Consider the following 14,516-nt stretch of genomic DNA (forward strand, 5'->3'; position numbering starts at 1 on the left):
GCATGGCTATTTTAGTTCTGTGTTGTGTGTCGTATTTTGTTACATTGACTTTGCATTGGGTTTTGTGCTTTATCGCCTCTTAAGCTCAATGTGGGGTTTTACTGTAATATGGTTTTGTTCTGTTTTCATTCTTTTTCCTCTTTGCATAATGCCTAGAGAATTCATTTCATGGGGCATTTCTTACATGCAGTAAATAAATAGATGCAATACCCATTAGGTGCAATAAAGAGCCTTTGAGGCAGGAGGAAGGAAAGGGTTTGCTTGTGCTATTCCAAGTATACAGGAGTGTCCTTATTTTCAGCTGTGAAAATTTTTCTATAACACGACAGAATTGTTTATGTGTGCGCAGGCAAAATATGACTAGCACTTAGCTCAACTGCTCCTCTCCAGAACTATCCTCTAATTTGTGTATATTCCTATCCTCGAGGATAATCCAGCATAACTGGAAATCCATTGAAATTTGCATGATTTTCTGTGTAAAATCTTTCTGAAGCACCCTTGGGACTTTCATTTCTTTCTTCAGTAATTTATTTTTAAGAAACGTAATGGTACATCCTCCTTTGACCTTGTCGCTGGATTTCTTTCCTGCCATATCCCCAGGGGCTCAGCATGGATTGCTAAAGTGCTTTCTCACAATTTATCCTTATACCAGACCATTTGAGGCCCAGAGACTTTCCCAGTAATCTGAATATGAGAGGGTGGATTCACATATTACCTTTTAAAAAAGTTTTATCCCAATCCCACCCCACCCCGTGTCCCTCTGAAAACACAGGGTAGAATTAAAGGAAGCACTAGGTGGGGAATGTGTGCTAGGTACGAGGTCTGCATGCACAATGGGACTTTCGGCGCTTCAACCCTCTAGAGGAGATTTACACACCCCTCTACATTTCTGTCATAATCTTGCAGACTGTATACAGTATTATACTGTCCCTGAGATGAAAGAGCTTCTTTTTAGAAGCCTGCTGAGAGACACTCTGGAAATGGGCAAGAGTATACACTGCTTTTACAGCACAGTATATGAGACACAGTATATGATAAGGGACGTGGGTGGCGCTGTGGGTTAAACCACTGAGCCTAGGACTTGCCAATCAGAAGGTCAGCAGTTCGAATCCCCACTACAGGGTGAGCTCCTGTTGCTCAGTCCCTGCTCCTGCCAACCTAGCAGTTCGAAAGCACGTCAAAGTGCAAGTAGATAGATAGGTACCGCTCTGGCGGGAAGGTAAACGGCATTTCCGTGTGTTGCTCTGGTTCGCCAGAAGCGGCTTAGTCATGCTGGCCACATGACCCGGAAGCTGTACGCCGGCTCCCTCGGCCAATAAAGCGAGATGAGCGCCGCAACCCCAGAGTCGTTCACGAGTGGACCTAATGGTCAGGGGTCCCTTTACCTTTACCTTTACTATATGATATGCTGTGACCTAGCCCCATTTTGCCCTGGGTGGTGTTGTTGTTCTTAAAACTTGTATACCGCCCTTCATCTGAAGATCCCAGAGTTGTTCACAACAGAAAAATACAAAATGAGGACACAAAATAGATGATAAAACGAACCAATATCCCTCCTCCCACAAGCACATTTAAAAAGCCATAGACTGTGATGAAAATGTCAAAACCTGAAGCGAGTCGTTTGTCTGATATAGCTTATCTCTTATATAGCTTCCCTATGATACCAGCATTTCCCACAGATACTTGTAGTGTGTCTATAAACCTAGTTCATCCAAGGCCAAACACCACATCAACACCACATCACTCCCAATGCTGATCCAGGAAAAGGATTCCTTCTCTTTCTGAGCAGTTGGTTGAGCAATTCTAGAGAAATTACAGTCCTCACTTATCTGTCTTGTTAAAGACCCTGGTAAACAGAGGGATTTGAAGTGTTTTGGGAAAGGAACTTGGTGTTTTCCCTCTACGCCTCCCTTTTTCCTCTGTCTCCGGGGCTACGGGCTGTGGGATGTGGAGAATAATTTATAACAGCACAGGAAGCCTGGGTGGGGGCGGGATAAGGAGACCGAGGGGATGGGTTTTGTTTGCTTTTGAAGCAAAAACTATGATGCACAATGAAAGGAAGTGACTCGCCAAGGCTCACAGAGTGACTCAGTGGCAAAGCCAGGAAATTGGCACAGGAGGGAGGCTCCAAGCTCCCTCCTTTTTCACTTTTGTTACCTGATTTTGAGATCCAATCAATAAACTTAGAAACCCACAGCTGCTCATTATATATTATATGTCCACCGTGAACACATTGTGGGATGGTTTTTCCCTTGCCCCCACCCTCAAATCTCCTTTTTTAAAATAACTTTTTATTCAAAATTGAAACAAAACATATCCAGAAACATATCATCCTTATTTCCCCTCCCCATTTTTCCTCCCTCCCCCCACAGAACCCCACCCACCCCCCGACTTCCCTCAGTTCCAGTCTTTGATTTCTCTAAAAATGCTGTTTTCTGCATGTTACACAGTTGTATAGATCCTCAAACTATTTAGCTGATTATTATCAATAAAAAGTTTGTGAATGTTTATTCAAAACCACCAGCCAAGGAGTCCCGTACGCTTTGTTGCATCTTCAAATACTTTGTAAAGGGTTCCCATTCATCTTTAAAGTCACAGTTATCCTTGTCCCGTAGCTTGTATGTCAGTTTTGCCAGTTCTGCATAGTCCATCAATTTTTCTTGCCATGATTCTTTAGTTGGGGTTTCTTCAGTCTTCCATCCTTGTGCTATTAAAACTCTCGCAGCCCCCACCCTCAAATCTCCTGCTCCTCAAGATAAGTTGGACAAACTACCTTAGACCTCAAATTTTATTTCCTTTTATGCCAAGTTTCAGTGATGGGCCGTGAAAAACCTAGAGTTGCCGGATTTCAAAAAGTAAAAGCCAGGACACCCCGAAAGTTGTTGAGATTTTTTTTTTTAGACAAACCCTGAAAGTTGAGCTTTATTTTTACAAAAACACCAAAAAAACAACCCCACATCAATTTCGCCTTTGAAATCCCAGGAAAATCTGGGCGTATGGCAGGCCTAGAAAAACCAGAACAGAGGAGTGCCTCTCAGCATACGCAGAGTGCCTTCTTCTCTCAGTTACTTTAGCCCAAAAGCGCAGAGCAGGACTGGGTTGGAAGATATGGCTTCAGGACTCCTTGTACATAACTTACAAACTTAAGCCACACGCACGCTCTTGTCAGCGACTTCCGAGAACTGCCGAGCCAAGCCTAAGGCACTTCCTGCTGGTGGAGAAGCATAACTTGCAGGTGCCAATTCAGCCCAGGAAAGCTAGGGAGTGAACACAAACCACAACGAGAGAACCAGCCTGCCTCCCGGCCTGCTTGCCTCTGTCTGACGGGGCCGTCTTGCGTGGCTCGGCACCACCACCAGAAGCCACACAGCAGAGCGCGAAGGCCAGGCTCTCAGGCTGCCTGCTCTCTAGGAGAGACACTCATGGTAGCAACTGAAACATAGCAGTGCCATGACATGAGATTGGCTTTCCACGTGGATCAGACAGGTTGCATGGCAAGCGCTGCATCCCAGAGGCGGTCAGTCCCCCGATGCCTCTGGGAAGCAGGGAAGCAGGATATAAAGGCTGTCACTCACTATTGTTTGCTTCTAGCGTCTGGTGTTCAGAGATGCTCCCCCTGCCCGTGGCCAACAGCTGTTTTTTGCTTTTTCTGTTTGGTTTCCTCAAAAAATCAAGAGCCATCCTTAGTGGACTCTCTTGGGGTCGTAACATCTATGTTCCGGCAATATATGAAGAAGCTTTTTGCCTTTATACTCGTGTGTGTGCTGAGAGTCTGGTGTCTGTTTCCTAATGAAGTTCTATGTACAGTAGGCATGCAAGGGACATTCCTATTTTTAACTGCTTCACATGGGAAAGCCCTTAGCCTTCTCTACCTTTAGTAAATAAATGGGTGGAGCATCCACGAAAACCCAAACTGGAGAATCTGGATTTGGGCACCAAGTTAATTCTTTCCTTTTCTCTTTTTTTCATTCCCACAACCACTTTCTTCATATTCTCTCCTTATTTGCTTCTTTATCTTTCGTGCCTTTCTGAAGTGGTAGAAAGAATTAAGTGTAGAAATCAGAGGGAATAATTATAGATATGCCACGACCCCTGGGGTTTTTTTGTTGGTTTTTATATGTATGGGTAATGACCATATGCTTATTTGAAAGGTCATTTTAGCTTGCTGGCTAAGAAGCAGCATGACAACATTGTTCCGAACATAGGAAATGGAACATAAGCAGCTCACATTTTAAGAGTCAGAGCATCTCAATCTATTATTTTTGTTTTATTGTATACCCATTTTGACTAACTGGTTTATTTCTTCCATTGCAAGGTGGGGGTAGAGCATTTCATGCTGTTTTCTACTGTTCTGATAACTGTATTTTAATATATATATTGTAATGAGTATGGGTTGCTCGTGCGTAAGTTGCCGCCTCTCCTGGCTATGTTGCCTTGTTGGACTTTTCTGTCTGGACAGCCCTTCACTTCGTGGCTGCCTCAGTCGCTAGCAGAATCCGTCAGTGGGCGTTTCTTAAACCTTTTCCAACATAAAAGTTGTTTGACGCCCAGTCTCCTACTCTCCCTGCGCGGAAGTCTTCTGCACAGTGTGGGCGTGGGTAGCGGAGGACCCGTACTCTCCCCGCTGGTGTCCGGTGAAGAGTCCTGGAGCCCTCTCGCCGATTCCCCCATCTGCCCCCCTTTATCCCTGGTGTAGCGCTGATTTGTTTCCCCATCTGCTGAGCTGCCTTTCTCCCTGCTGGGCCCTTCTCCAGCATCATTTGAGAGCCTCCCCTCCGCCTCTAGCTCCGATGTCAGTTCCCTGACATATATTTCTGAAAAAAATGATAATTTTCTGTGAGTTGCCCACAGAACATAGGTTATTTGGAGGCAGTATACCTTTGAATGCCAGGTGCTGGGGATGAACAAGAGGGGTTGGCCAGTGCCTTCAAACACTCCTTGCCAGAGCACAGAGGCCCGGCTACTGCCGCAAACAGATTGTGGGACTAGATACACCTTGCTCTCAGTGAGACAAGAACATTTATGCTTAATCCTCACTGTGCCCACAAACATTGTAGGGTAAAATCCAAGGTAAAATCCAAATTGTTGCCTTTCTCTGAAATACTCCGAGTGTCTTTTTCTTTGGCAATCACTCGTAGCCGAGCAAGATTGTCTTCCATGAACACAGTTTTAATAGTGAGTCTGTAAGTGACTGTGGAGGCCAATTCTGGATCCACATGTCCTTACACAGTGGGGACATAGGTTTCTGGGCGGGAGTTGATCACGGTGTGGATTTGCCAAGTGTGCCTTCCTCCCTTTGCCAAGTGTGTTTCTCCCTTTCATCCTGTGTTTTCATCCTGTGCTTGAGTGTCTTCAAAGCGCAGGCCAGTGTTTCCCAGTTGTCGGTGTTTATACTACTTTTTTTTAAGATTTGCCTTGACAGAGTCTTTGAACGTCTTTTGTTGACCACCAGCATTATGCCATTTTTAAGTTCGGAATAGAGTAGTTGCTTAATCAGGCATCCGAACAACATGACCAGTCCAACGAAGTCCAACGAAGTTGATGTTGAAGAATCCTTGCTTCCACACTGATAATCTTTGCTTCTTCCAGTATGCTGGCATTAATTTGCCTGTCTTCCCAAGTGATGTGTAAAAAATTTTGGAGACATTATTGATGGAATCTTTCGAGGAGTTGGCGATGGCGGTTATATTGTTTCCTGCTTGGCAGGGGGTTGGACTCGATGGCCCTTGTGGTCTCTTCCAACTCTATGATTCTATGATTCTATGATATGTAGTCCATGTTTCACAAGCATACAGCTATGTATGGCAGCTGATTTCAGTTAATAGAGAACAATGGTATGAATGCTCACCATCAGTAAAATGTTTGGGTGGTTGAACTGTGGGCTCATCCAGACTCCTTTTCTCACTGTGCTTTTCAGGCACGTCTGCACTTTAAAGCTCCCTGTCTGAGCTTTTTTAAAATTTCCCTGGGAAACCCACATTTTACCATTGAATGGGAGCAAACGGCAATGCATGGAAAACCCAACTGCTGTTTGCACAAATTCACCAGTAAAATGCGGGCTTTCCCGGGAAAAACGCCGGGACCAAAACAAATAACAAAACTGCTTGTAGACAGGGCTTTAAAGGCTGGATTTTGTGCCTAGAAACACGGCACAAAAGGAATACTGGATGAGCCTTTCTAGGGTAGTTGGTTGACAGTAGGTATTCCAGTGGACGAATCCAGTGTGCTCTGGGATTTTGATTTTTATTCTTAACTTCAGCAAACGTAGCGAAGCCAAACTGATGGGTCAGCAGGCCCCAACCCTGGCTTGTAGAAGGCCTGGAAGAGGAGGTCCGTGGGTTGGGTGCAACATGCCTAGATAGCTCAGTTGGCTAGAGAGTGGTGCTGATAATGCCAAGGTTGCAGGTTTGATCCCTGCGTGGGACAGCCACATATTATTGCATTCCAGGGGGTTGGACTAGATGATCCCTTATCTAGTAGGCTGTAGGGGTACCAAAGGTGATTTGTGTCTTGCAGCAAGCGGATGGTAAGAGACAACACCGTGCGAAAGCATTCAGAAAACTTTTTGATTCCAGCTCAGGGCGTAGGATTATGGAAAGCTGTGACTTCGCAAAGGAAGGAGCGCTCTGGACATGCTCAGTAACACTTACTTTCCTTCACATGCCCCAGAGCTCAGCTCAGTACTGAGAAGGAAATTCTGGGGTGGAGGTCGCGACAATCTGAGTCCTGACCTCAGCAGTTAGATCTGCTTGGGGAGGTGACCACCTAGGAGCGCAGGGCGGCGAGGTCTACAATCTCTGGGGGCCGCTCATCGGGGAATAAGCACCACTGGACAACTTTCCAAGAAGGAAGGAACGCAGGAGGGAGGCTGCCTTGCAACAGGTCAGCCAGTGGTTCCCTCCAGCTGACCATTGCCGTGCGTAATGCGTGCGCCCTGTCTGGCCGCGGCTCCCCCGGGTTCAGCCCGGAGCCGTTCCTCGTCGTCCGCAGCTGGAGGCAGCGATGCTTCCGAATAGCCGTTGCTGGAAGCCACCGGGGGCCTCTGGTGCGGATGGCCTGCTCGCGGGGTCCCCACCCTGGGCTCCCGGTTGGCCACGGGTGCTGGTTTGACCGGCAGGTTCTCGGAGGGGGGGGGGTCTACCTAGAAATGCCGGAGACTGAATCCGGGGGCTGTTGCGCGCGAAGCCCCGGGGCGAGGGCCCTTCCCCTCCCAGGATCCGCGCAGAGCCTGGCGCCGGCGAGGAGAGTGGCATCCGCGGGACTGCCCTGGTTGCGCGTGGCGCGGGCGCCGGCTCGCTCTCCGCCCCGCGCCGCCCTTGGAGAATCCGGCGCCGGGGTTTGTAGTCGCCAGCTCCGCCCCGCCCCGCCCCGCCCCGCCCCTCCGGAGCCGCTCCGCTTTGTGCGGATTCGCGGGAAGATCCGGAGCCCCGCGGGCCGCCCCGGCACACTCCGGGCCACTCGGGAGCGACTTCGAGGGCGCTTTTCCTCCTCGGTGCGCGCTTCCCCCCCACCCCGGATCTTTCATGCCGGCCCCGGCCTTCGCGGCGCCTCGCTTCCTCGCGCTGCCGCCGGGTCTCCTGCGCGCCGCCGAGGCGGACATGCACTTCTCCTTCAGCGAAGAGGACATTAAGCGGCACCGGCTGCTACCCAAGTCGGTGAGGTGGGTGCCTTGCTCGGGCTCGGCGGGGGCTTGGCCCCGATCGCGGGGAGGGGGCGACTAAAGTTTTCCCCGTGAGTGGCGCGCACTCCAGGGACTTGCTCCAGCTCCCGAGCGATGGCAAGCCCGGGATCCTCTAGTCGGGGAACAGGGGACATATCCCGACCTTCCCTCGGGGTGGGGATCCTAGAAGTGTCCAAGAGTTGGGACCGCTTAGCGTCGAGTGGCAAGCTCCCCTTAGCGCACCCGTGGGATCGCGTGCTGTTTCTTGGCACCTCTGTAGCAAAGGGAAAGTTTCCTGGAGGGGTGTGACTCGGCCTCCTCTCTGGCGTTGCTGTGGACGGCTGAGGCGCATCTTTTGGGCTGGCACCCATGAACATTCCCAAGGGCAGCTGCAACCCCGCAGGCTCTCCAGCATTGGCCCGAGGGTACCTGGCATTGGCCCGAGGGTACCTGTCAGCTTCTCTGACGCTCTGGACAATATCGCCTCTCCGGATGACGCTCTTGCATTGTTTGTGTGATTCAGGAGTTGCACTCCTTGCCCTGGGTGCCTTGTCTGTGGGTTGACTGTATTGTTTGTGGCACATTATTTCCAGTGATGTGGATCGCCGTACTGGAAACGCAGTGTGATGAAGTGTGGAGCAAAGTGTTTGAAATAAAAGGAGTATCTTTTTTGGCCAGGTCAGAGGCATGGGCATAGCGGGGGGGGGCAGCTGCCCCCCACATCAAGTAAAACAATAGAAATGCTTAACTAACTGACCAGTCACATTGGTTCTGTGGCCCCCCATGAAAGTCCTGCCCCCCCTAACAAAAATCCTGGCTATGCCCATGGTCAGAAGGGTTGCATGCATTGTAGTGCCCTCTGTTTTGGAGCTGCCATCCCATGCAGATCTTGCTGCTACCCACATGCTTTGGAAATGAAGCCCTTTTGGGATCCTTACCAAGTGTCTCCCTGCAAGAGCCTCAATCAGTTTCCTTGTGCCCATTAGAAGGAAGGGATTTGGGGACGGACACATCTGTCTGCGCTTGTGTCTGCTTCTGGTTTTGATCTTTCTCTGAGAGGTGCCACCCTTTTCCTGCACGCATTCTAGGCAGGAAATCTCCCGGCCAAGTGCAAAGGCGAAGGTCTGTCTGGCAGTGGCTGACATAAGGCACATTCAAGTCACATCTGCCACAGGCCAGTGGGCAGCCCGGCTTACACCCTCCCCTCTCCAGCCACCCAGACGCTGCATGACCCCTCCCTGTCTCTCTTTGAGGCTTTTGGGAATGTGTGTACAAAGAGCCTTGTTTTTCCTTCGGGTCTCCTTTTCAGACAGCGCTGCTGCCTTGCGTAAAAGTTAGTTTGGGACTCCAGATAGTGCGTCACCGTTGGCATTAAGTGTCTGGTGCAACTTTTGCATCGGGTGGCTGCATGATACAGAACATCATGATAAAACAGCCCTTGTTTCAGGGGTCATGTGAGGGCAAAGGAAGGGATCAGAATTATTGTAGCTGCGTCTGCAGCTCTGCGGAACAGGCTGAAAGTTAAACGGCCAGGAAGGCGGTGGCAGCAGCAGCAGGTTCCAATTGTGGTCCAGCGGATGAAAGAGCAGGATTCAAACCCCACCACAACCTTGGGCACCTTGGGTGGCCTTAGTCAAGTCATCTCCTAGCCTCAGTTCCCCATCTGCAAAAGGGAATTCCGGGGGCTTTCCTCATACAGCTCGCTTCTTTTATTCTTTCTCTTTGCAACTATCTTCATGGGCCAATAGATATCCAAAGATTCTCAGGGGTGCCCCTGGAATGCAGGGAGAGTCGCCCTACAGGAGAACCTGCTAGCTTCTCCTGTCTTGTTTCTGGAGTGCAGTTAGTGGCACTTTCAGCAAGATAATTATATCCTGGGAGGGGGACACCTTTGACGTTTTGATACCCAAAGTGGATGCCTAGCTTGCCTCTATGATTGGCTGTCCTGGCTTGCTGACTATTAGAGACTCCTATTAGACTGTTTTGGGCTCTCTCAGTGCCTAGCATGGTATCTGATGATGGGGTCTCTGTAGGCTTCATTATTGCTGCTGTGCTGCTGCTGCTGCTGCTGCTGCTGCTGCCACCACCACAACAACACAGACTGCTATTAGAGTCATGGGAGAAGCTTGGGGAATCAAACCTCCAACCTCACCAAGTCCCAATCTTCTTCTTCTTCTTCTTCTTAATTTTATTATTATTTGGTGCACTTTCAACTTGTATATTAGAAATATGTTCCAATGGAAAGTGTTCTGCGGCATCTGACAGGCTAATCAGTATATTGCGGGTCTGTTAAAGAACTCACTTTGTTTGATGCAGCAGTAACAAGGAGATTCTCAGCAAGCAGGTGTGCCTTCCAAGTATCTGGTGGTGGTCAGTTTCTATTTTTCAGGTAGAGATAGGGAGTGCAGGGCTTTATGATGACTTGAACTTTTCAAGGTAGCAAGAGAAAAGTAATACTATAGGTCAGGGGTGTCCAAACTTTTTTCAAAGAGGGCCAGATTTGATGAAGTGAGGGCCGACCAAAGTTGTTCAGCTTTTTTTAGGATTGACGTTGTTGAAATCAACTGCCACAGGGGCCGGATTAAATTGACCGGTGCATCTTACGCACAATAACTTCCAGGGAGACCATGCCCCTTGTCTTTTGGAAAGAACAGTGTTGTGTTGGTCACTGACACAATTTGTGTAGAGGCTGACTAATCGCTAGAACTTCATCTTGAGAGAGATATTCTGGGTGCTCCCATTGTAACCAAGACTGTCTTTCTTTCCAGCAAAGGATTTCCTGTAACCTCCATGCTGTTAAACGCCCCCCCCCCAAAGGCTTGGGTTTCTTTTTGCATTGTGAAGCGTATTAATGCCCCCCATGTGATGGTAAAATAAATTCTATAAAGCCACAGTTCTCAGATTCACGTTCTGTAGGGAACAAGTCCCATTGCACTCCTGCATGGGACTGGATTCTCCGCAAGACTGTTCTACATAGGGAGCTCTAATGGAATTGTGTCTCCTCTGAATAATCTTTCTGAAATATGCCTCTGAATCTGGATCAAGTTGCTGCAGTCTCTTGTCCCTTTCCTTAACCGGCAGCTTTTCTTGGCAGCCACATAACCAGTGTGGAGGGGAGTTGTCATTACTACATTGCATGCTCACTCTTGCCAGGACAGAAATGTCAAATGGGAAACCGGAGAAGAGTGGCTATATTTAAGCTCTGGGGAAGCGACCTGGTTTGGTACTGCTACATCCCAGTCCTCAGGGCTTCTCAGTTTCTCCAGCGGCTGGGTCAGGATCATGCTCTTGAGAGCCAAGTAATCTCTGCTGGCGTTTCTTTCTCCATGTTCTGCTCTGAGCAGATTGAGAGATACCTTGCCTAGGATTCCTGTTAGGTTGGAGCGCATGTGAAAGGCTTGTTTGATGCCTTGCTGCAGATGTGGGGAAAGGCATTTGGGTTGCTGCCCCCACTGACTCCTGCCTGACCTCTGGTGTAGGCGAGAGTGTGGGTCTCGACATCCAAGCCAGCTGAGATGGAGCCAAGATCCCACTTGGATTGTGCCCAAGAGTACTTGTGACGCACTCAGCTGTGGCTGCTCAATTGCCTGTGGTATCCCATTAACAGGCAGGCCTGTAGCTAGACATCTGGTGGTGGTCGGGCCTCAGGGTACACTGCAAGTGTGCGGTGTGGACAGACATTGTAAGTCAGTGCAAAACCTAAGAACAATTAGAGTTAGCATAAGGATAAGCAGTAACTTTTAAGGGAGTTGCAAGTACAGTGGTACCTCAGGTTAAGTACTTAATTCGTTCCGGAGGTCCGTTCTTAACCTGAAACTGTTCTTAACCTGAAGCACCACTTTAGCTAATGGGGCCTTTTGCTGCCACTGGAGCACGATTTCTGTTCTCATCCTGAAGCAAAGTTCTTAACCCGAGGTACTATTTCTGGGTTAGTGGAGTCTGTAACCTGAAGCGTATGTAACCCGAGGTACCACTGTAGTGTGAGAGAGTCATCACCTCTTGTAGTCAACATACACCAACCTCTTCGGTCCCACTGTTGTCTCTGATCAAGTAGTAAGCCTGTTTACTGCAGCAAAAGTCAGAGAAGAAGAAGTAGAAGAGTTTGGATTTGATATCCCACTTTATCACTACCCGAAGGAGTCTCAAAGCGGCTAACATTCTCCTTTCCCTTCCTCCGCCACAATAAACACTCTGTGAGGTGAGTGGGGCTGAGAGATTTCAAAGAAGTGTGACTGGCCCAAGGTCACCCAGCAGCTGCATGTGGAGGAGTGGAGACGCGAACCTGGTTCACCAGATTACGAGTCTACCACTCTTAACCACTATACCACACTGATAAGTATTCTTGCCATGAGCAGCAATTCATCTTTCAAGGCAGCCTCAGCTATGTTAAAACAGCTACAATCTCCATCATTAAGTTTTTCGCTTGAGCAGACAGAACACTGGAAAGTGGGGGGCAACTCCCTGAGCAGTTGGGGAGAATTCTACCTATAGGATGTCATTTCCTTCTGTCTCCATAAGCAACAAGGTTAGAGACTTTTACTTTTGCATTGGGGCTGATAGGAGGTGGACTCCAACAATACCTGGAGTGCTACAGGTTTCCCATCCCTGAATTAGACAACAGAGCAGTGAAGGTAAAATTCATCTTTACATGATAGGCTAGTTTATACACATGCTCTCAACACCCTCCTCGCTGTCCTCCAGCTAGACAAGCAAACAGCATTATTGGAGTTCAATGACATATTCAGCCAGGCAAAAGTACTCAAGAAGAATGCAAAACAGGGCAGGTGAGAGGTGTGCCCTGGGTAGAGTCGCAAAGGGCCGAGGGTCTGGCGGGTGGGCGGGTATTCAGCTTCCAGGCCAGAGTTTTCCCCACACTAGCCTAGCTGTAATGGGTTCACTAGACCCCCAGTTGATGACGAGCAGTTTAACTCAGAATAAGACAGTTTCGAAAGTGAGTGGCAGCGGGGAGGTATGCAGCTTGCCCTCCACATTGCAACTTAAAATCTTAAGCATGAGGCGAGCTCCCATTGCTCTGTCCCAGCTTCCAAACTTCTGCCAATCCATTCTTAATGATGAGCTAGAGATCTGTTATCTGGCGTCCGGTGCTGCAGCTGACCCATAGCAAGCTAGCTGTGGAAGTTAGACCTTGTAAATCCAGACTTCCTTTTGCAGCACACTTTCCAGGTTTTAAAGCTCCGTGTCCGAGCAGTTGTGGATTATTATTTTTTTTGGGGGGGGGGTGGTCCTGGCACTTTCCCCAGGAAAATCCACATTTGACTGTTAAATTGGAGCAAACAGCAATCTGCAGAAAACCCAATTGCAATTTGTTCCAATTCAGCAGTTAAATGCATGTTTTCTAGGGGAAAGTGCCAGGACAACGCACACATACACCCTGCCCTCTGGCGTGGGGCTCCCGACCTGTGCTTTGAAACACAGCACAAAAGGAAGTTTGGATTAGCCCTAAGACGCTTGTCTTGCATACACCAATGGTCTGTTTTGGGTCACAGGGAGAAGAATGTAGGGCCCTTTGACCGAGGAATCTCATTTCTTTCTTCTTTCAGCTCCACTTAAGGGTTTTTCTTTCAGCCTGTCTTCTTTCAACAGACAGGATTGCTTCAAGCTTACTGATCAAACACAAAGGCTGAAAAGGAGCCAATATTCTATCTCTCTTTGGGTGGTTTTGCTCCAACATTAGTTCCTTGTTATGTGTGAACTTTCCCCCTTTCTACATTGCAGTGACTTGGTTGCACCAGAGTCCTTTATTTGAATTCGAACAGACCTGTCTCCTGACCTGTTTGCCACACAGTTTCAATGGAGATTTGTCCTTTGGGTGCTGCTGCTTCTTTGGTGATCCCTTGTAGCCGAGTAAAATTGTCTTCCATGAACATGGTCTTAGCAGTGAGTCCGTAAGTGACTGTGGAGGCCAGTTCTGTCTTTCCACAGTGGGGATATTAGTGTCCGGGCTGGAGTTGATCATGGTGAGGATTTGCCAAACATGCCTTCCTCTTAGCATGTTTCTCCCTTTCGTCCTGAGTTCGGGCTTCTTCAAAGTCCATGACACCTTTGGTCAAGGCTGTTCTCCACTTGTAGCACTCTCAGCCTCATCTCCAGTCCTGCAAGGTCTCTTAAAAGAGGACAATGGTTCTTCCCTTTAATTAACCCCAGGGGTGTTAATCTGTCTTAAACAGGAAGCTGGGCAGAAATCTGCCCAGAAGTATGGTTGTAGTCCATTTGGGAGTAGCTTTCTAGCCATCCCTTGGTGAGAGATTGTTTAGTTGCAAAGGATGTCCAGCACATGGATTGCAGAGTGCTCATTAACTGGCATTTGAGCACCCGGCTGGGTGTAACAACAAGTGTGCAGTTTTGTCCATGCTCCTGGATATATGGGCTTCTGTTCAGCCAAGTATGTGTTCCACAAATCCAGCACCTATTGACCCATTTTGTGCATTGGCACGTATTCTTGACACAAGCATTATTCTAGTCTTAAATGCACACTCATTCACACTGACAGCAAGAAACATATTATTCTACCCAAGCCTTCAAAGGCCAGAATGTTGCCTTTGCTTTGTCTGTATACATTTACCTGACTTTTTCACCTGCCTTAATTGATGGTTTGCTGTTGGGGATGTTCTACGCGGGTGGCGTTGTGGGCCTCTTGGGCTTGCCGATCAGAAGGTTGGTGGTTCGAATCCCCGCAACAGGGTGAGCTCCCGTTGCTCGGTCCCTGCTCCTGCCAACCTAGCAGTTCAAAAGCACGTCAAAGTGCAAGTAGATAAATAGGTACCACTCCGGTGGGAAGGTAAACAGCGTTTCCGTGCGCTGCTCTGGTTCGCCAGAAGCGGCTTAGTCATGCTGG

At 48.6% G+C, this 14,516-nt stretch overlaps 1 protein-coding gene across 4 annotated transcripts in view; it reads left to right on the forward strand.

The window, feature by feature from the left end:
- PDE4A (phosphodiesterase 4A) overlaps nt 1-14,516 on the forward strand; it is a 346,813-nt gene that overhangs the window by 249,833 nt on the left and 82,464 nt on the right. Inside the window, exon 1 of one of the 4 annotated variants that reach the window (XM_081175707.1) lies at nt 7,509-7,660. The exons of the other annotated variants lie outside the window; for them this stretch is intronic. Within the exon in view, the coding sequence (XP_081031833.1) occupies nt 7,524-7,660 (137 nt within the window). The 5' untranslated portion in view covers nt 7,509-7,523. Of the gene's footprint in view, nt 1-7,508; nt 7,661-14,516 lie in introns of those variants that run through there. 4 annotated transcript variants of the gene reach the window in all.

This window comes from Podarcis bocagei, assembly GCF_964188305.1.
Source record: "Podarcis bocagei genome assembly, chromosome: 17".
Lineage (NCBI taxonomy): Eukaryota > Metazoa > Chordata > Lepidosauria > Squamata > Lacertidae > Podarcis > Podarcis bocagei.